The sequence below is a fragment of the Sinohyriopsis cumingii genome, chromosome 15 (assembly GCF_028554795.1).
Source record: "Sinohyriopsis cumingii isolate HCF-2022 chromosome 15, ASM2855479v2, whole genome shotgun sequence".
NCBI lineage: Eukaryota > Metazoa > Mollusca > Bivalvia > Unionida > Unionidae > Sinohyriopsis > Sinohyriopsis cumingii.
In genome coordinates this window covers 31,205,626-31,226,653 of record NC_142975.1, presented here as the reverse complement: position 1 = coordinate 31,226,653, position 21,028 = coordinate 31,205,626, and the positions used below count along the sequence as shown (strand labels likewise).

The window sequence follows — 21,028 nt, the reverse complement described above, 5'->3', positions numbered from 1 at the left end:
GTTTGACTTGGTTGAAAGTCAAATTCATATGGAGATACAACAAATTTATAAATTGGGACTGACAGACTTAAAAATGGTTTTTATCTTTCAGAGACTTCTCAGAAAGTCACAGTAAAAAGGGTATTCTCAAGTGAGCAACTTGTACAATATGTTCCACAGGGTTCAGTACTTGGTTCCCTTCATTCTTTTAATCGTTATCAGTGATTTGCCTCTTTACTTACAAAACAATATTACAACTGTAGATCTCTGTGTTCTGATGATACCACACTCTGATGCATTGTTCTCTTTAACAACAAACTTTGCAAGGTGCCACACGATGATTTGGGAACTTGGTGCCACACGATGATTTGGGAACTTGGTGTTTATAGAATGGTATAACTCTAAATACATCAAAGACTGAAAGTGTTATGAGTACAACAGCCTAGAGAAGATAAAGACTATCTAAAGTAACACTGGTCTTTCTTTAAATGATACATCGTGGCAAACAACAGTTGTCACACATGATAAAGTTTACAGACTGATAACAACCAAATAACACATTAGACTTGTAATGAAAAATGTCTCCTCTATAATTTGGTTGCTATGCAAGATTAAACACCTCATCACTATTACTTATTGTGTTAGGTTTTATAAAACTTATTTTGAGCCTACCTTGATTGTTGCAATATAGCATGAGGAAACAGTTGCCAAATTTATCTGACTAAAATGTGAAAACCCCAGACTCTAGCATTTAAGATTCAACTAGATTACATTCATGCAATGGACCAACTAGGAGTAGTTTCCGACAAAAAGAATTAAAAATATTTTTTGCATATTCTGGCCAGTTGATTTGCAATAGCTTACTTAGATATGTGAAATAAACACACGCGTTAAATATTTTCATCATGAATGAGATTAAGGCTACATGATTAGTTAGTACATTCCTTCATTCCCCCTGTTTCTCTGCCCGTGTCAGTTCAAGTCAAGGGCTTGGCTAATGTGGTTATGTGAGAATGCTTACGCAATAGCTTCCCTTGGGTCATTGCTTATATATGAGTTTTTACCGGGTTCCTATACTTGCTGCCAGGTATAGCCTCTGCTGTTCTAAGAAATGGCATTAACCCAAAACAGCAACAACATTCCTCCAGTTTCATGTCTTTTCTTTTCTCCATGCAGTATCTTACTGTTATTTTTCTTTTCACTCTCAATCATTTTTTTAAATTTTTTATGAAACAGCAAATAACTGCACTACAATGACTAATTTTAGATTTACTTAAAGTATTTTTATATAATAAGGGGCCTCAAGAGATTAGTATTATAACAGACATGCCAACCCTCACAGTTTTTTGTGGGAGACTCTCTGAATTCAACTGCACCTCCCACATTATTATTTTTTCTCACAGAAAATATTCATTTTGTCAAAGAAACAAAAAAGGTTTTGGAAATTCCCCAGCATTGTAAGACCGGAAGTGCACAGAAGTTCTTTGATAAGTGCGCAAACTTTAATCCATATGTTTGGTGATCACTTCTACAATATCTAAAAGAAAGGGAGATTTGGATGAAGTTGGAAAGTATAAAAAAATATAAAACTTCTTTCCAAGCTTCTCATAGCCTGGAATTTCCATGCCTGACTCATGGAAGTGATAAACATACAGCATTTTGCAAGACATGCAGGTATGTTTCAGTATTGCCAGTGGCGGGAACAATGATTGTCATCAACATCTCCAGTCACAAAAGTAAGTTATTAATCTGACAGTTTATTTTTATGGCCTTAATTGTATGCTGCAAATTGTAATTTGAGTGCCAGCATTGAAATTATGGTTATCTTTAGCAAAATTAGGGTACACTGATAGATTGGTTTAATCAGGTACAGTTGAATAAATGACAATTGAATCTATACATCTGTAGATAATAAAAAATACTCAAACTTCATTGTTATCATTATTATTATTATTTTCATTTTTATAATTATTTAGCCATAAACCCGAAAATGTACTTTAAGAATTTAGATTTATGACCTCTTTCTTAAGAACTACATCAATTTGCTTAAGATATATAGTAAGATCGGGAAGAGAAACAAATACTTAATTGTGCCTGAAGTTTTAATACAAAGTAAGAAACATTAAATGCAATTCATTTTTGTTAATGAATGCAATTTATATTTTGTTATCTTTTGTTTCTGAGTCAGTATTTTAAATTTCATGTACTTTATTTCACAGGCACTTAACATCTGCAAAGACAAAGAGAAACACCCTGGATGTGTCAGATTTTTTCAAACTTGTGGATTCATCCCTTGAAGAAGCTGTGACCTAAGCTGAAGATCTTTTTACTGGGTTTCCCATTGAACATAATGTCCCTCTATCTGCAGCCAATCATGCAGGTGCCCTTTTCAAGGCTATGTTCCTGCATCCATCCCATATGACATCATTAAAATATATCAGTGTGGAAGAACGAAGACGACATGTATTGTTATGGAACTGGCAGCAGCTTCTACAGAAACTTTACTTAAGACAATGAAAAGTGAGCCATTTAGCATTGCTACAGTTGGTAGCAATGACAGGGGAGACAGGTTATACCCACTTGTTGTTTGCTATAGTGAAAATAGAAACACAAGAACGAAACTAATAACAATATTGGTGTGCACAGAAAATCGCACAGGGGAAAACATCATAAAAATGATTGACAACAAATCTGAGGAAAAAGGCATCCCTTGGAGGAATTGCATTGCATTCACCACAGACAATGCCAATGTTATGATAGGAATGAAGAGTAGTGCCTATGGATTTTTGCTGCAAAAGCAGCCAGAGTTATATGCAACTGGTTGCATTTGTCATCGACTCCACTTGGCTTGTGAACGGGCTTGCAAGGAGCTTTCTGTTAATTTGAATCATTCTTTTGTGACATTTATTACTACATTCAAAAAAGAACCAATAGGATGCATGTATTCATACATTGCCAAGAGGAAGCAGGTGTTGATATCATTAAGGTGTGCAAGCATTTCAGTACTAGGTGGCTGTCTCTTGGAAAAATGACAAAATGGGTACTCAAGTAGTGGGATCCACTTACAGTCTTCTGTAAGGCAGAGTGCAAAGAGAAGAAGTCTGCCAGTAAAGAAGTCAAAACAAGACAAAGTGTGGAGGCCAGCCACTTGAAGAAGCCAATAGTTCTGGAAAATTTAAGGAGTTGAACTTCCTCCTGATTTCCTTTTATGACAGGGTGAATCTTGAGCTGCAGTCAGAAGAACCAATGATCCACAAACAGGCTACTCAGATAAAAGCTTATCAAGCAGATTATGGCCATGTTTGTGAAACCTTCTGCCATGATCTACAAGGATACAGAATCTGTTGACTTCCGGATTGGATACAACATTAAGAATAATGAAGAAATAATGATTGGTCAAGCAGCTCGGAACTTCATGCAGGAATGTAAACTTCCTAAAGAAATTTACTCATTCTTTACCTCTATAAAAGCCTTCTTCACAAAAGCATGTAACTATCTAATTAAGAATGGAAATATTTCAGAGCCTTATCAGAAAAATGTGGTTATAGCAGGTGTGACAAAGAGGCCCTTCATCAGCTTTGCAATGCTGGATTTCTTTGTGAAGTGGTTTCCAGTGAAGTGGTTTCCAGCAATCATGCCTGCATTAGCTTCACTGGATCAGCTGCAGATGCAGTTTTCTCTATACAAGGTTGAAGAACTACCTCCTGGAATTCAGGAGTCTAATTCAGCATCTGCCATGGACCAAACTTAGATAAAGATTTGTGAGATCAGAGATAGCATGGGTCGAGCAAAATTTGAACTTTTTGCCAAAGTGATGAGCCATATCCTCGCCATCCCTCACAGCAATGCATCCTGTGAAAGAATATTTAGTTTTGTGGGAAAGAATAGGACTGACTTCAGGAGCAGTATGAAAACTGAGACACTAGAAAGTCTTCTTGTTAAACAAGAAAGTATGCTTTGTTCAGAGAGACAGTTTGAAAAAGTTATGCTTAAAAGATGCAAAGGAGCAACAACCATGTCTCTCCTGGAGTAGTGTTAATTGATGTTCTTCACTGTCAAGTTTTGTTCAGTGTGTTATTTATTATCTAAAAATAAACCGTTCACTTTTTGTAAAAGTGTTCAACATGTTTCTCCTTTGATGAAATGCTTACTGCAAATTAATTGAAATCTGCCTGAAAAATTGTCAATATCTCCCTCGCAGACTTTCATTGGGGTTGGCAGGTCTGTTGTAAACTAATTGGGTTACTCTCTGAAAATATAGTTGTTATTATTATTATTATTGCATGTGTTGCTGTGCTCTATTTTTGCTCATCTTCTGATTTCATAAATGGCATTCAAACCCCAGCCAAGTCATACCAAAGACTTGTAAAAATGGTACAAACCTCTGCCTCGCTAGGCACTCACCATTAAGAGGTTAGTGTTAGGACTGGTCAGCTTGGTGCAGATATTATAGCAATATGACTGAAAAATTGTTAAAGCTACATTACAAATACACATAAATGGCAAAACTCTGGATCATTAAGAAATAATTGTGTATATTTGCACTATATCTTTATTTCTTGGTTGATAGGTTACTAATAAGCATTCTACCAGACTGGAATAGTTGGATGAAAATATGAACCACATTCAAATAACGTTTTGTTTTTCTACTCCCATGTTATTAACATTTTTATGAAAAGAAATATTTTTATTCTTGATGATATTTATAAGCAAAGTTAAATGATATAACCTTGACATAGTGCAATTTAAAATTTAAAAATGTCACAAAGTTTCACTGTAAGGTTCATTTCAGATTTTATTACCACAGTACCACACTCAATAGGATTCCAAATGATGCAACCACAAGGAAGAAACACTTATCACACTGTCAAGAAATCACTTGAAAGCTGATACTTTGTGAAACCCGTTGATAATAATGTTGGAGGAGCATAAAATTGTAGACCTCAATTTTGACCGTGCTGTTATAGTATGGTTGAGGCATCAAAGAGGAGAATCCTAAAGTAAAGAAGCTTGTGTATTTGTGAAAATAATAATTTATGCCAATAACATGTCAGATGGACCATGTAAATCATATAACATTGTATTACGAGGTTGTCCCATTATGATCACATCTTTAGCCAGCATTTTCGAATGAAGGGACTCAGATGGCCCCTTTTGTCTCAAACATGACTGATGTATATTGTGTTGTCCAGAGCACATAATGAAATAAAAATGTCACTGTCATATCTAGCAAGAAGCCGTGGAGTTTGATTGTGTTTGCAACTGCAGTTTCTGAAACTGTACTGGAGGTAATCATCTAAGTGTGAAACTGTTTAGTTGGACTTATTTCCTGCATCAGTGTCAGATCACACTTCTTGAGAAATGCACTTTTTCCAAAGTTGACAATAGAAGAACCTTTCACTTGTGATTTTTTGTCTTCATGCCTATTTCTCATATTCTGTTGACACCCTTTTCTGCAACTTCATAAAGGTTTATGAATTGTGAAATGTGATATTCCAGTTCAGTTATTTTCCAAAACATAACTCTTTCTTGGCTGACTAATGAATTATCATCTGCCTCAGATTGTCTCTCAATTGTTACCTTGAGGTGACATGTTTTGCCTATATCACAAGGAATGCAAAACAAAAAAATAGCTAAATAAAATCATTCAACAGTTTTTTATACAGTTTGGTAGAAACATTGTCACTTAAACCTAGATGTGTATTTTTATGAGGTACATGTATGTCTAATCTTAACTTAGCATAGGTATGGCCCTTATCAATCATCTTCCTATCTTAACTTTTAATCAGCATAGCTCAAGAACCATTCAGTCTATTTTGATGCAGTTTTGATGTGAACATTGTTGCATAGGCCTACACCATATTGGACAGCATTTGATCTTGATCATCCGCTAATTTGCCATCAGATATGATCATTACTACTAAAACTTTAACAGCCTTTAAACATATTAAAATTTGCATCAGGCACAGAGGACTTTCAGGCTTGTACAAATGCAGTGTTGTGAAAATTTGGGATTTTTTCGTTGAATTTTACATTTCTGCATCTCTGTCATATTTCATTTCTGGATTTTCTACTTGTGCATATTTTGGTAACAGATCTGGTCCACTCATACCATTAGAGTTCAAGAGTTAAAGCCTAGGTCTGCTGATTCATTTTATTGATCAGTTTGTCATCAGAGATCTGCTTACAAGTGCCTGTCTCACACTTGTTCTGTTTATTTCTTTAAATGACAACCATATTGGTCTGTAAAATACTTATTTACACTATACTGTGGCTGTGCATGAAGTACGTTATAGGTCTTCTGTGGTGACATTGACAAAAAATTTAATAGATAACATATCCAGCAATGTAACAAAGCTAAGGAAAGTTAATGGCTATGATTAGTATCATTTAAAGTAATATTTTGAATATGTCAGTGACTCCCTATCCAACCTTAAACCCACCTCCAATATGGGTGGTAGTAATAATAATATTATTTCATAGGGTGAAATTAGAGATTGTGTTTGTCAAATTGACATAGATCTGGAAAATTATGCTGTAGAATAAATAGAATTTGCATTTGTTGGATTTTTATTACAGTGGTGAGTATAGGATTGTTTTGAAGAAAAATGTTAATATCTTGTTTACTTTACACTCCCTCAGTTTAATGGACAGCATACTTTTCAACCTGAGAAATTAAAGTGAGTATGACATATTCATTAAAGTCTAAAGATTTTTATGTCCATTTCTTGTAATTTGTGGGAACAAAACTGTATTGTAAACTATTAGGAAAAGCATCAAATGCTGCCCCAGCCAACTCCATACATTGCCTGCTTTCAGCGCTTTTGCAGTTTTGCACACACATCACTTCAAATAAAGCTGATTTGCCATAAATTATGGCATGTGTTACTAGAAACAGAAAAACCCTTAAACTACTTTCACAAATTGCTCAACAGAATTTGACATTAAGAATCTTGGCATAACGGCATTCACAGTTCCTCATAAGATGCCAAATTGCCAACTTCTAACAATTATTCAGCAGAACTGTATAAAAATTTGTGTTCAGTGCATTTAAATGAGTTGTTGTTATTATAGGGTTTAATGCCATTTTTCAGCACAAGATAGGCTATACATGGCGGCCAGTATTAATGGTGGAGGAAGAACCCGGGAAAGCCCCAGAAAGAACCACCGACCCACGAGAAGCTACTGGCAAGCTTTCTCACATATCCACATTGGCCAAGCCCGAGACTCGAACCCACGCAGACAGAGGTGAGATGGCAGTGATCCGTGACAGAGAGCGCTTTAGACCACTCGGCCACTCGGGGCCCCTCCATTTAAATGAGAAATAACTTTATAATTTTGAATTCTAAATGTGCTATTTTATTCTGTTAATTGTCTTAATGACTTAACTGTTGACTATTGTTAGTTAAAAAAGAAAGAATACATAAAAGAAATACACATGCACAATGTAGACTCACCATCAGGGCCAAATAGAGGAATAAATGATGTTTGTGTCATTTTGCTGATGATGATAATAATAATAATAATAATAATGACCTTATTTAAAGAGGGTAACACAATTAGCTAAAAACTAATCTACCTTGAGGCCCTCATACAAAGGAATTCATTTATTTAAGCTGCATCTCTGAAGCCACTGGATATATTGGGTTTGGAAGAAGGAAATAGAGTGGGCATTTCTAATCTCAACTGGAATACTATTCCAGAGCAGAGTTCCAGAGTACTGGAAACTTTTTTTTAAATAACTCCTTATTTGGTTTGGGAATTTTATACTGTTTGATAACAGCAAGTGTTTGGTTAAATATGCCATGAATGAGTCATGGACATGTTTTTCAATCAATTTTGACCAGTTTGGTAGTATTGAAATTGGTCGGTAGTTATCAGCATCATCCTTAGAACCAGATCTGTAAATGGGAGTTACTTTTGCAGTTTTCCATATTTTAGGGACAGATGAGGTTGCACTACTTAAATTATTATGAATGTTATGCTATCTACAATAGCAAAGGCAGAAGATTTAATGAATCGTGGACCAATCTGATCAAGTCCTGTAGCTTTCTTGGTATCAAGTTCACTGAGACATTTTTTAACAAAGTTTTTTGACACTGGTGGGATAGAGAAACATACATCCTTTGAGATTTTACTGCTGCAGAACTTTTTCAGTTCATTAAAGTTGTTTTCTATCACTGGCTCTTTTAACTCTGTGGTAATGTTGATGAAAAAATCATTGGAAACATTTGCAATGTCAGTTTCATCAGTGACTATGGTGTCATTTACCAGAAGTGAGCGAATTTTATTTGTCTGTTTTTTTGTGCGTTCCTCCAGTGAGTTCATTGAAGACTTTCCAAATGGAGTTTGTGTTGCCCTTTTTGTTTTCAAGCAATGATTGATAATAAGTTTTTTTAGCTTTTTTGATCATACTTGTTATTTTATTTCTCCATACTTTATATTGTGCATGGTTTTCCATAGCCTTGAATTTGTCTCGTGTTTTCATAGCATCTAGGATTTCAGTAGTAAGCCAATTAGGTTGAATATCAGTCTTTACTCGATGTACTTTCAGTGGTGCATGCTTAGATACTACATCCATGAATAAGTCAGTCCACATCCTCATGGCTTCATCTATGTCATCCAAATTTTGGATCATACTCCATGGAACTTTATATAGGTCATTGAGAAATTGTTCTTCATTAAAAGTTTTGAACGATCTGTAAGTGATCGTTTTTTGTGTATTTTTCTTATTTTTCTTGCATTTAACCTTTCTTGTCAAAAAAGTAGGATAGTGGTCACTAAGACCAACATTCGGTACATTAACACAAGCCACATTGTCTGGTAGGTTAGTATAAATGTGATCAATAAGAGTGCTTGATTTTTCTGTTACCCTTGTAGGCTCATTTACCAGCTGGTCTAGGCCTAATGATTCAATAAATTCCATCCAGTTGTTCCTTATTTGAGTATTGAGAAGGTCCTTATTTATATCTCCGAGTATACATGTTTCTTTCTCCTGTGCTAGAACATTTTCTATTTGTTTCAAAAAGTTATTCCAAAATGCTTTGGAGGAAGGTGGTCTATAAATGAAACCAGCTAGGAAAGATTTTGCATTATTTTGAAAAATTTCCACCCAGATACTCTCAATTTCATGTGACTCCATGTCAGGTCGCCTTTTTACATTTACATCTTCCCTAATGTATACAACAAGAACCCCCCCCCCCAGCTGTCTCTCTGTCCCTACGAAATGGTTTATTGTAGCCTTGACAGTGAAATAGATCATCATTGTGGTTAGCATTTAATTTGGTTTCAGTGAGTCCTAAAACATGTATATTATTTTCTTTGGAAGACAACATTAACTTAATCTGGTCTATCTTTCCCACTATACCTTGTACATTTAAGTGACCTATGTTAAAACCTTTTGTATTTAGTTTCATATCAATTACATGTATGTCATCATGCAATGGGGTACTCACTGAGATTGTCTCCATACTACTTTTATCATTCTGACATCCTATTTCTATATTTAAATGTTCATATATATTAGCATCTTCAAAGTCACATACAAACCTGAAAATCCATTTACGTTTGCATCTACAATAGTGTCCATTGAATAGTTAGAGTCAAGAGCCCCACTGGGTACATTTAGTTTTTTTGTAAATGAAGCGTTGGCATTCTCCTCTTTGCCAGCTTCCTAATATGTATACATTGATGGACAAAGTTTTTGTTTGTGTCCATATTTATGGCACCTAAAACACTCGATCTGTTTGCCATGATGGCATACCTGTGTCATGTGCCCAGTTTCTCCACAGTTGAGACAACACTCTTCATTAAAGTGCTTGAAAATAGGGGCATACATGTTAATATTTCTCAGTAGCTGAGAGGTTCCTTTTCTGCTTAGATGAATTTTGTCTCTGTGGTAGAGACTAAGGTTGACATCCTGATTCTGAATGAAAAAAGATTTGTATTGTGGAATGTACTGTAGGATGAAATCTTCACATAAGTCAATTATCAGATCATTTATTTCTTTGGCCTTGGTGTCCATTCGAGGAGGTAGTCCCGATATCATTAAGTTACATGTATTTGGGCTGCAATACCTAGCAGCATACAATAAACTTTCAAAATCTGTTTTGAGTTGATTTAGTGACCTTCCCTCACAGGCATCATTTCCACCTACTAAAATAATAATTTGTATTTGGTTAGGTCACTGTTCATTATTCTGTCAGTGATGTTGTTGATTTTTGCACCTCTTAAAGTCTGTACATCTGTTTTAAAAAGTCTCCTTGGTATTATACTTTTCAAAATTGAGGAGCCAATTATTAGAGTCCTATCTTTTCTGGCTTGTGATGTCGTGTGTTGGACTCTGGATTGTATTTCAGACACATATCTTGGAGGAAGGGGTGCTGGAATTGGTGTTTCAGTTGTGTGAACTACTTGTGTTGATTCTGACACATTTGTCTGAGCACTGGGAAATGCAGTTGTTGGTGAAGGTAACAGACTTGTTTGAACTGCGGGCCATGGATGTACACTTATTGCTGTTGCAGGTGTGTCACATGACTGAGAGGGGGATACTGTTGTCTGCAATGCAGGATTACTTTGGGCATCAGTTTTTATTTGCATGGTCATTTTACATTTTCGTTTGGCTGGTAATGGGATTGTCTGTGTCTGAGCATGTGATACTGTTGATATTTGGGAGTCTGTCTGAATTGCTGTTTCACATGAGGTTACTTGCTCATAAACCTTTCCCTGTGTTGATTTAATAGCATGCAACTATAGTTTTAATTCTTCGATTTGGGTCTCCAATTTCCTAATTGTTTTTTGATGTACACACATGAAGAAATTATTAAGGCTTAAGCCATCACTGCTGTGGTCATGATTTATCGAGCGTATAATTGCCTGACACTCTGGAGGGGTGTTAATTTTATTGCCTGAGTCATTTAGGTCAAAGACTTTAGGAACTGTTTCATGTTTGGTACTACATCTAGTAATGATGGGTATATTAGTGTGGTAATCCACAAGATAACTTCTTTGTTTGAAAGCTAAGTTTTGTTGACTTGAATTGTGAAGATTCTGATGTCACAAAATGCTCAATAAGATTACTATGTCTGCAACACATTTTGAAGTGGTTTTCATTTTTTATTTTTATTTTTTTATTTATTTTTTGTTTAGGTTATAGGCCTGGATTATTCCAGTTATATTGACTGCTTGAGTGGTAGAGGTTATAGTTAATGGAGTTTTACTTTCATTTCATTTTTTTCAGGAACCTTTTCTGGACAGCTCCAGAGCTACTGACTCCACAGGTGAAAAGCCTTAATGATGTCAGGAAAGGAACCACTCATGGTGATACTTATTCGTAAGTATCCTGCTTGCCTTGCTGAAGACTGCCATTTTGGTAGCTTTGAAAGTTGCAACCTATATTTGGGGTATCATAATTTAGTGTTCTGCATTTCATTATGTTTGCTTATATCTACATAAAAGATTTGACTGTTTATAATTTTCACTACATATACACAGTATGGTCCATTCAGGAATCCAGTCTGGTTCACTTTGTAAGGATATCACCGATTTTTGGCTTTGGTGGTCATTACAAAAACAAAAAAAAAATTGATTAATATTTTATTTTGTTTAAACAATGATTACATTTGACAGAGTAAGGAACTGTCAAACAAACGGAAAGACTCTTGAACAGACACAAGAATGACCAGCCTTCAAAGTGAGAAAAAGCTCCCTTTGAGGGAATCTTGTCACAAATAAAAAAACAAAAGCATGTTTAGGAAATGGGGGAGGTAACTTTAATAAAAGTTGAGATGTATGTTCCCAGCAACTCATTTGCTTATAAATGAAAAAAGTACACCATTTTACTTTTAAATTTAATTTTCTACAGTTATAATTGATATCCTATGCTAATTTAATTAAATCTAATATATAATTATTCCAACACTGTTCAAAAATATGAGCAATAATACATTTAAAAAAGGTTACTTTATGCATTCCTTGTAGATAAAAATATTATACAAGCTCCAACTGAAAGGCATTTTGACATCCCAGATGTCTAGCAATGCTTGTTGTGAGATTGCTATACAGCTATTTCCACTTCACACAGATAACCATGCTTAATACAAGTGACACATTGTCAATGGATTAGACATGGACAGTTGTTGCATCATAAAATGGACTATTTTTGTGCATTTGGTGCAAATATTATTATCAATGTTGCCTATTTGCAAGCAATAACCACCACTTAGTCTTGGTTCTTCGTCATCATCTGATGAGGATATGTAATCATTTCTTTTTTCTTCTGGGCCCCGAGTGGTCTAATGCGCTCACTGTTCCAGATCACTGCCATCTGACCTCTGTCTTCGTGAGTTCAAGTCCAAGGCTCGGCTAGCGTGGGTACGTGGGAGAGCGTGCCAGTAGCTCCTCGGGTGTCGGTGGTTCTTCCCTGGGTTTACCAGGATTCTTCCTCCACCAGTTATACTGGCTGCCATGTATAGCCTATCCTGTGCTGAAAAATGGCGTTAAACCCTAGAACAACAACAGCAACTTTTCTCTTCTTCTGTTTCTTGGTTTCTGTTCTGTTTTTTTTTTTTCTCTCTTTTTTTTTCTTTCTGTCACGCTCTTACGTCCTTCTTTGTGTTTCTTTTAATCCACTTTTTTCCTTATTTCCTTACTTTTTCCTGTCTCTGCAGCTTCTTTTATTCACATATTCATTTCTTTCTAAGATGTTTATTCTTCTTTTAGTTTTTGCTCATCATTGAACTGAACCTATCACTTAATGATGGATTGGATATTTCTTGTCTTATATTATTTGCCTGTGAAAGTTCAAGATATTTATTCAAAACAGGAGAGACATTTGTGTTGATTGTTTAAAGTGGTGAAATCCTTGCATATTAAGTAGTAGCACCTGCTGGAGTGTCACACAGATTTGTGTTTGAGATTCATGGCTTTTGTGTGGGATAAGTAAACATTGTCAGATGGGGGAAAGGATTTGATTTCTGTTGCAGAAAAGGAAGTAATGTCTTTTGACTGAGAGAAGGAAACGTCTGAATTAGAAGTGTCAGCTTGTGACTAAAACTAAGTTACAAGCAGCATGAGTACTGACCTCTGCTAAAGAAACCTCATCTCCAGGAGAAACACTCGCTTGTGCTGCAGAAAACACCATAACAGAGAGTGTGTTTTTGATTAGTTTTTTTTTTGTTTTTTTTTTAAGTATTGCTTTCAAAATTAGATGGGTTGATATGCGGCTTAGAAATATGAGGATGTCTCACTGCATGTGTGAAAGAGGTACAGTTGCACAGCAAACTTTGTTTCATCTTCATTGTAGTAAGAACCTTGTTTTAAGGACACACGGTACTAATTGTATCAAAAAATGTGAACCAGCCTGGAAATGGGTGAACTTAAAATGGAGTATTTATGGGTTCGGCTGGCCAAGATTGGATAATAATGTAAGTTATTTTTTTAGGAAAAAGAATATTTTGAGAGCTTATCCTAGCTGTAAGTGAAAAGAAAATAGACATTGTTTTATTGATGGAATTTCAGTCCTTTAATAGTCTTGAGTTTGGAAAACTCATTTCTGAAATTAGCACCTGACTCTTTAGTGCATAATTGGAAGCACATGTTTCAAACACATGCAGGTCCAAAAAATACCATGGCTCATATCCTTTTCTCTACACAGAAGCTAACATCCAGGTTTAAACAATACTGATAAATATAGGTATGATCATGAGCACTCAGAAATGTTAAGATATTGAATTTTTAATATCATGGTGTTTGCATAGGTTTCCTGTAGGAACTGAATTAGTACCATGAGTCCTTAAAGTGGAGAAAAGGCCAGCAACAGGAAATCCATTTATGGCTGTGATTCTTGTGGGTGGATTTCAGCCATACATTTTTAAGTACTCTTGAGAAGATCAACTTAGTCACATTTTCCCCATTATTTGCTTTCAGAAAGTCCCTGTCAGCCTGCTTTCAGGATTGATGTTGTTGTTGTTGTTGTTGTGGGGTTTAACACCATTTTTCAGCACTAGATAGGCTATGTATGGCAGCCAGTATTAATGGTGGAGGAAAAACCCGGGAAGAACCACCGACCCACGAGAAGCTACTGGCAAGCTTTCTCACATACCCACATTGGCCGAATCCTAGACTTGAACCCAGGCAGACAAAGGTGAGATGGCAGTGATCTTCAATGGAGAGCGCTTTAGACCACTCTGCCACTCGGGGCCCCTTTCAGGATTGCATTAGTGAAATAAATAATCATGAGTATTAGATGTGATGCATCTTCTAAAAAGTATCATAATTTAATCCCATTTCTCCTACACAGATCACTAACAACAAGTGACAGATGTGTGGAATGTTCATCTATAAAAAAAACCCAATCATTTCTTCACCCCATGCTCATTTGTTTCTGGAACCAACATGTCCTTAACCTAGTAAGAAACAGTTATATCATCTAGAATGTCTTTGAATGAATTCACAATAATCCCATAGTAGTGTTTTAGTCTTGAAAGTCAGTTTGCACTTTGTAATTGCAATGAATCTTTTAAATAAATGATTACCTCAGAAACTGACACCGAAACTTTGATGCAGTAGTTTTTCTGGAAAACTTAACTAACTTGTAAGCAAGGTCAGGTTTCTGAACATTCATAAATAAGATTAGGCCTTAAGTCAAATTGAAGTAAGCATCTTTTTAAAAAAAATGAAAAATGTTTGGTAGGCTAGAACTCTACCTTCAGTCAAACAAAGGTCAACCATTCAATATAAATTCAATATAAAGAAAGAAGAAACGTTTATTTCTTTCACATATTGGTCATATTTACATATGATATAATTAAAAAAATTAAATAAGAAGATGTCTTAGAAATGACACAAAATATACACTAAATAAATTCCGGTACTCACAAACGCATATATGCAATCAGATTATCTTTCCCCATGGTATACCTAATGCCAATGTTGTATTCCTGCAACATCATGATCAAACTCCACCTCAGCATTCTCTGATTTTTGGTTTTCATTTTGTTAATTTTGTAAGCGGCTTGTGATCACTGAATACAATAATTGGAGGAGCTAAATTAATATACATTTCAAAGTGTTGCAAAGCCAATATCAAAGCCAGACATTCCTTCTTGATTGTGGAATAATTTGTCTGGTGCTTGTTTAATTTTCTAAGACAAATAGCACACTGGGTGATCCACACTATTCGACTCAAATTAATACTTCACCAACCCCCACATAACTTGCGTGAACAGACATTTTAAATAATTGACTGAAATTTTGAGCTGAAGGAAGGAACTGGTGGACTCTTTAAATATGTCCTTAAATTTTTCAAAAGCCTCCTGACATATGTCAGATCAATGAAAATTTCATTTCTTATTCAACAAATTTGTCAGGTTCAGCTGTTATGGAGAAATTGGAGCAAAATTTCCAGCCATACCCATAAATCACATCAGTTGCTTCTTACTAACAAGCATGGGAATTCAGAGATTACATTGACCTTAACTTCCACTGGTTTAACTTGACCATGTTCCGCAATTTGTCCAAAAAATGTGACACAATAAGTGATAAAACTCACCTTTACCCAAATTATCAGATTTGCATCACTGAGTCAATCAAAGACTCCAAGTGATCTTTCCATTAACATTTTCATTTTAATATTTTTTAAAGGAATTGCCTATGGATATTTTGTGGAGACACTTTTTAGGGTCAACAAGTACTGGTTGCCTGACATGTCTACCATTATTCTGCTAAATGGTTCATCAGATGCAGGATTAGGTTGAAGATGACCATTAGGTATCCTCTGATGAGTTTTTAGAAGCCTCTCTTTTAACTTTAGACTAATAAAAATTACTCAAGATCTTGTGATATGTCTTATGTGCACCTAAAAAACGGCCATGGGAGTTTGATGGGCTAGACTAAGAATTCACTGTTTACATGATTTCAGAACAAGTTTGATAACTCACTGACCACTCATCACCAGTGGATACCTCAGATGGTCTCCACTTTCTCATAAGGACCCTATTTTTTTAATACAAAATAACAAACTGGGAGTTGTTTGGCTTCAACTTCACTAATAGCCCTCAGAAACAGGAGATCTCAGGATCTTGATCCTGTTATACAGTTAGTGGTTGTCTTTTGTCACTCTGATCAGAATAGAAAGAATGAACAGTAAAAAGAGGACCACAGTGATCAATTTCTAGAACCTTTTTACAAAAATAGTTTTAATTCTCTGTGATATAAACAGACTGGGTTTTTACCAAACAAACTGCTGAGAGGAAGATTTATTGACAAATGAAATGCTGTGAGTCAAAGAATAGTCATCATCTATACTAGCAGCATTTCCCAAAGTGTCCACATTGTTCTCTTCAAGATTTGGTCTTGATGTCACTATGGCTGCTTCTTCTTGAACTCTTCTTTTTAATACGAGTTGTCTGAGGTCATTGTAATCTTTACCAACCTTCTTGGCCAAGCACCACCTATCAAACAGTTGTTCTTTTTCAAATTCAACATAGGTTTGTCTAGTTTCTTTTCTGCAATTCTTAAACCTTTGTCAATATGCCTCAAGTACCAACTTATAACCCTTAAAGATATATTCTTTAATATCATCATAATTAGCACTCTGGTGAACAACGGTGAAATGTAGATATCACAAATTCTGCCAAATAATACACCATAATACCAAAAATTGTAAATATTTTTAAATTTTTATTTAGTAAGTAAATAACTGACAAAATATTTTCTTCTCCTGGCAGCAGATTGTCACTGAAACAAATATATGACAATTCTTTCAAAAATTTAATGCCAGAAGTTAATATTTCAAGATTTACTGAGACTTTATTTGATGGTGCATACATTGTCGGTAAATGGCATTTACAAGCACTTGACATTAAATATCTTGCTGTATTAAGTTAGTCTGTAAATAACTTTGCAATCAGCAATTACTGTCTATTTTACAGGATTTTACTAAATGGAATTCTTTATCCAGTCTTCCATTCCCTGACAAAATGACTGCACAGCTAACTGAGTGTACACTCACTTATAGAATTTGTTTCTCTAACATATATAATATATGAAAAAAAATGAAAATGAGGAAGAAGACATTTGTAGAAAAAGCAACATTTCATATTTTGCCTTGGTCAAGAAATCAGTTTTTTTTTTATAAATATATTAATAATTTCATAGTCAGTTTAAACAGAAATGTTGGAATAATATATTTTATTTATGCATCAGATGAGTGCAAGTAGTTCAAGTTCTTAGCATTTTGCAACACTGAAAATGTATATTGTTTAACTCTCGTGCATTATCAGATGCTACAAATAAAATCTAGATTACTGGTAACATGTTAGTTTCTTATACCGAGCATGACCTAGTCATTACATATATTCTTGAACATTTCAGGAAGTATTGATCTCATGCAGGACTGCCAATTTTCAACTTTTTTTACTGATTATTGCAAGCTTACATCAAGTATTTTAGATTTTACAAGCTTGCAGACTTGGAAAAATTCCTTTTGCATGCTTGTGCAATCTTGAACTTTAGATTTTGCAAGCTTAAAGACTTAGAAAAATACCTTTTGCAAGCTTGTGTGAGCACCCTTACTAGCAACCTCAGCTAGCTTGTTGTAAGCTGCAAGCTTGTCGTAAGCATGCATTTTGGTTTGGGAGTACTTAAAGATATAAAAATGTATGATCTCTCAGTATTCACCAAAATAGGAGAAAACAATGGCAGTGAAGGGACTGGCCTTGAACTTTTGGAAGAACTATGTGATCAATTACTGACATCCATGAGAAATCAAAAATACCATATTGTACTGTGTGAGATTGCCTCCAGGGTAAGTTTGGTATGGGATACCAAGGAGGTCTTTGACAAATGGCAAGTGAATGGGAGTGTAATATTGTTTATGATTACATGAGTTTCCTGGATGGAAAGAGTCTACTGTCATGTAACATTTATTGGAAACAGAGACATTATCCATTTGTCTCCCAAAGCAGCTGAAAAGTTGCATAGCTGCCATATTCCCAGATAGTGTTTCGAGGGTGGGGATGAAACCCCCCCCAAAAAAATTTGAGGTCCAAGTAGGGTCAGGAACCCAAGAAAGCAATGTTCAAATTGAGAATAAGCTATCTTTGGATATAAGCCAACAGAAAATAATTGGAAATTCAAAACTGATATAAGAAAATAATTTTCTGTAAATCATTTAATGCAGTTACAAAGAGAAAAAAATAGGTAATAAATTGAACATTGTCAGATATCATCACCATACTCATATACATCAACACTAACATAATCACAACCATACTGACATTAAATAAAAATATACATGAAATTTCAATCTTTAAAATCCATTGGATAGCAAAATATATGCATAATTAGATGCAGTCTTTGATGATCACAATAGTTCAGTGGGGGGTTTGAGGAAATTTAAATGTCATTTAAGCACTCATCTTTGTACTCTCTTGACACTTGATGGTATTGCAGTTTGAACTTCCCTGCTGGATTCTCTGAGCAAACCCTGATCAGAAATGAGTTGCTCTTGAAGCTATAATGTTAGCATTGTCATAAATATATCTGATGCAGTTTGACCAGAAGATATGTTTGTCTCTATAGAAAATGAATACACATCACATTTAGGACTGACCATCTTGGGGGAAGGGTGGAGAGGACAATATTTTCAAGTTAATAGGGGCTTTACAAATACAGCAGTAATATTAAAGCCTTTGTCTTTTATGCATGTTGATGCTTTATAAACACAACTCACTGGTGCAAACGTGAGTGTGTGCTAATTATTGTCTTTCACTATATCTATTTCATGGCTAAAATCATCCTGAAAAACATGGGTCAGTTAATATTTAGTGTTTTAATAATATTAAGATAACAAATAATAATGAAGAGAAGTAATCTGAATGTTCACTTCAGCATGTCTAATATATTACAGCCTTACAGATGGTGCTTCTGTTTCAATGGATATCTTGTACTCCAAAACGACCTGTATTGATATATTGTCTGCAGTATGTGCAGCAATGCTCTTCCTTGCTGCTGTGCTTCATAAAGTAAAAAACTCCATAAACCAGTAGTTTCTAAATTATTTTTGCTGGGTTTTGCGGAAACTTACTGCTTCCTGAATATTCTTCAGAAATGAATCACAGTTGAACACCAATCCAACAAATTAAACAATCATGCTTTGTGATTTATATATGCAGTAAAATCTGATTTCAAAGAAACATTGCCACTAATCACAAACTTTACAATAATTTTTAATACATGTGACTTAAATAGTCCCATACAAGGCAATGATGTTTAATAACTTGTTTACGGAAGGTTCAGTGAAATTGGAAAATATGCAAGGTTCAAGTTTGATAATTTCATTTTTCCCATAGTATCCTTGTGCCCACCAACCCTTCTTGCCAGTTATATTGTACCATGTGACCTCTCTAAAGACTGACCAGTCATTTGACCTATGTGTCATCCATGAGATTCCAAAAGATGTTACAGGTTCAATGAAATTATCATCGAACTTCAACTTGGTAGGTATTGTTTAATTTTCCAAAATTACAATTACAAATACAATATAGCTAGCATTAACAGATTTTAGCTAGCATAAACAGTTTATGTAAAATACATCCAAACTATTGTTACATGTTCAGCAAGAAACTTGTAAGGAACAGTTATTTGTCTTTTTATAGATTTGGAATAATCTTCTCAGAACTCTGCACAAGGGAAAGCCCTTACACTCATGAGCTGAACTTCCTGTCAGCAAATGATATTATATTGCTCATCACAGATAAAGATGCTCCACAAGCAGAGAAGGCCAAGATGGTATGTACTGTTTCTTGTTGCACCTGCCTTGGTAAAAGCTATAGTATTTAGTGTTGAAAATCCGCAGAACTGGGGATAGAATAATCTGCAAGAAAGTTTTTGAAACATCAGCACGTTACATTAGAGACAAGTTGCCCCTTAAAGATAATTTATTAAAACATGCTGAAATTTGTGATCCAGCATTGCAACTAGAAGCTAAAATGGCAGCTTTGGATTATTTCTTTGAAAGATTTTCAGTATTATTACCTGAGGAAGTGACTACAGCAGATGTGAAATTGGAAATGGCACAGTATCAGTCCACAGATATTCAGTCATGTCTGAGAAATATAATCGATGAAACCTGGTCTTCTATCAGCCAGTTGAAGAAAGATGAAACAGCAGTCTTCAAAATATTGCCAAAAATAATGCTTTCATTAATGACAATACCTCATTCATCTGCACACTGTGAGTGAGTTTTCTCCCTAGTAAGGAAAAAATCAAAAAGAGTTCAAGAGTAAATTGAGTGCAGAGACTAGAGGCACTTTTAATTTTAAAATGTAGACCAGGGTTAGCTACAGACAGGATCTACACTGAAAGTGAGCTGCAGGACCCGAAAAGTGTTTACTACAGGTCCCTTAGGATGAATTGAGTAGTCCTGAACTTAAATTTTGTATATATTGTAAATAGGTGGGTACTGTGTTTTATACATAAATATTTATTATAAATATGCATTACTGGTATTTAATGATGTTTTGAGAGAATTTATTATGTTTATTCACGCTAACATACTTATGTTCCTCATTTTCATGCCCTGTACCTCATTTTTGGTGGTGGCATCCCTCAAAAATACTTTCTACATCAGGAGATTAGGGTCAGTGTTAATTACTTTAAATTACTTTAAATCATAAGTGGAATAAAGATAAACTTTGTTATTAGCAACAGGGGACGCCGCTAGAGGGCACTGGCGATCAAGATTAACGATTTCTCAAAATGTCAACCTCATTACACCCGGTACTTTCTCCACTTTAATATGTAAAAAGCTGACATTATTACATCCGAATGTATTCATGGTTGAAAAGTCAAATGTCTGTATTTAGCGTATATGACACTGGGCCATTTCTACAACTTATTCCACGGAATAAAACGAAAACCGAATTTTTCCAAACACTGAAAAACTAAATAAACGAACATATATGCTCACCTACGCCTACTTTTTAAATACTTTGGAGTTCTTTTTACAAGAATAATGGTAAAATGTTTGCGAATATTTGTGGAAAAC

General features: G+C 35.0%; 1 protein-coding gene across 1 annotated transcript in view; it reads left to right on the top strand.

Annotated features, from left to right (window-relative positions):
• LOC149781499 (uncharacterized) overlaps nt 1-21,028 on the top strand; it is a 314,868-nt gene that overhangs the window by 201,401 nt on the left and 92,439 nt on the right. Inside the window, exons 19-20 of the mRNA XM_089934975.1 lie at nt 11,219-11,311; nt 19,638-19,770. Coding sequence (XP_089791101.1) covers nt 11,219-11,311; nt 19,638-19,770 — 226 coding nt within the window. The remainder of the gene's footprint in view (nt 1-11,218; nt 11,312-19,637; nt 19,771-21,028) is intronic.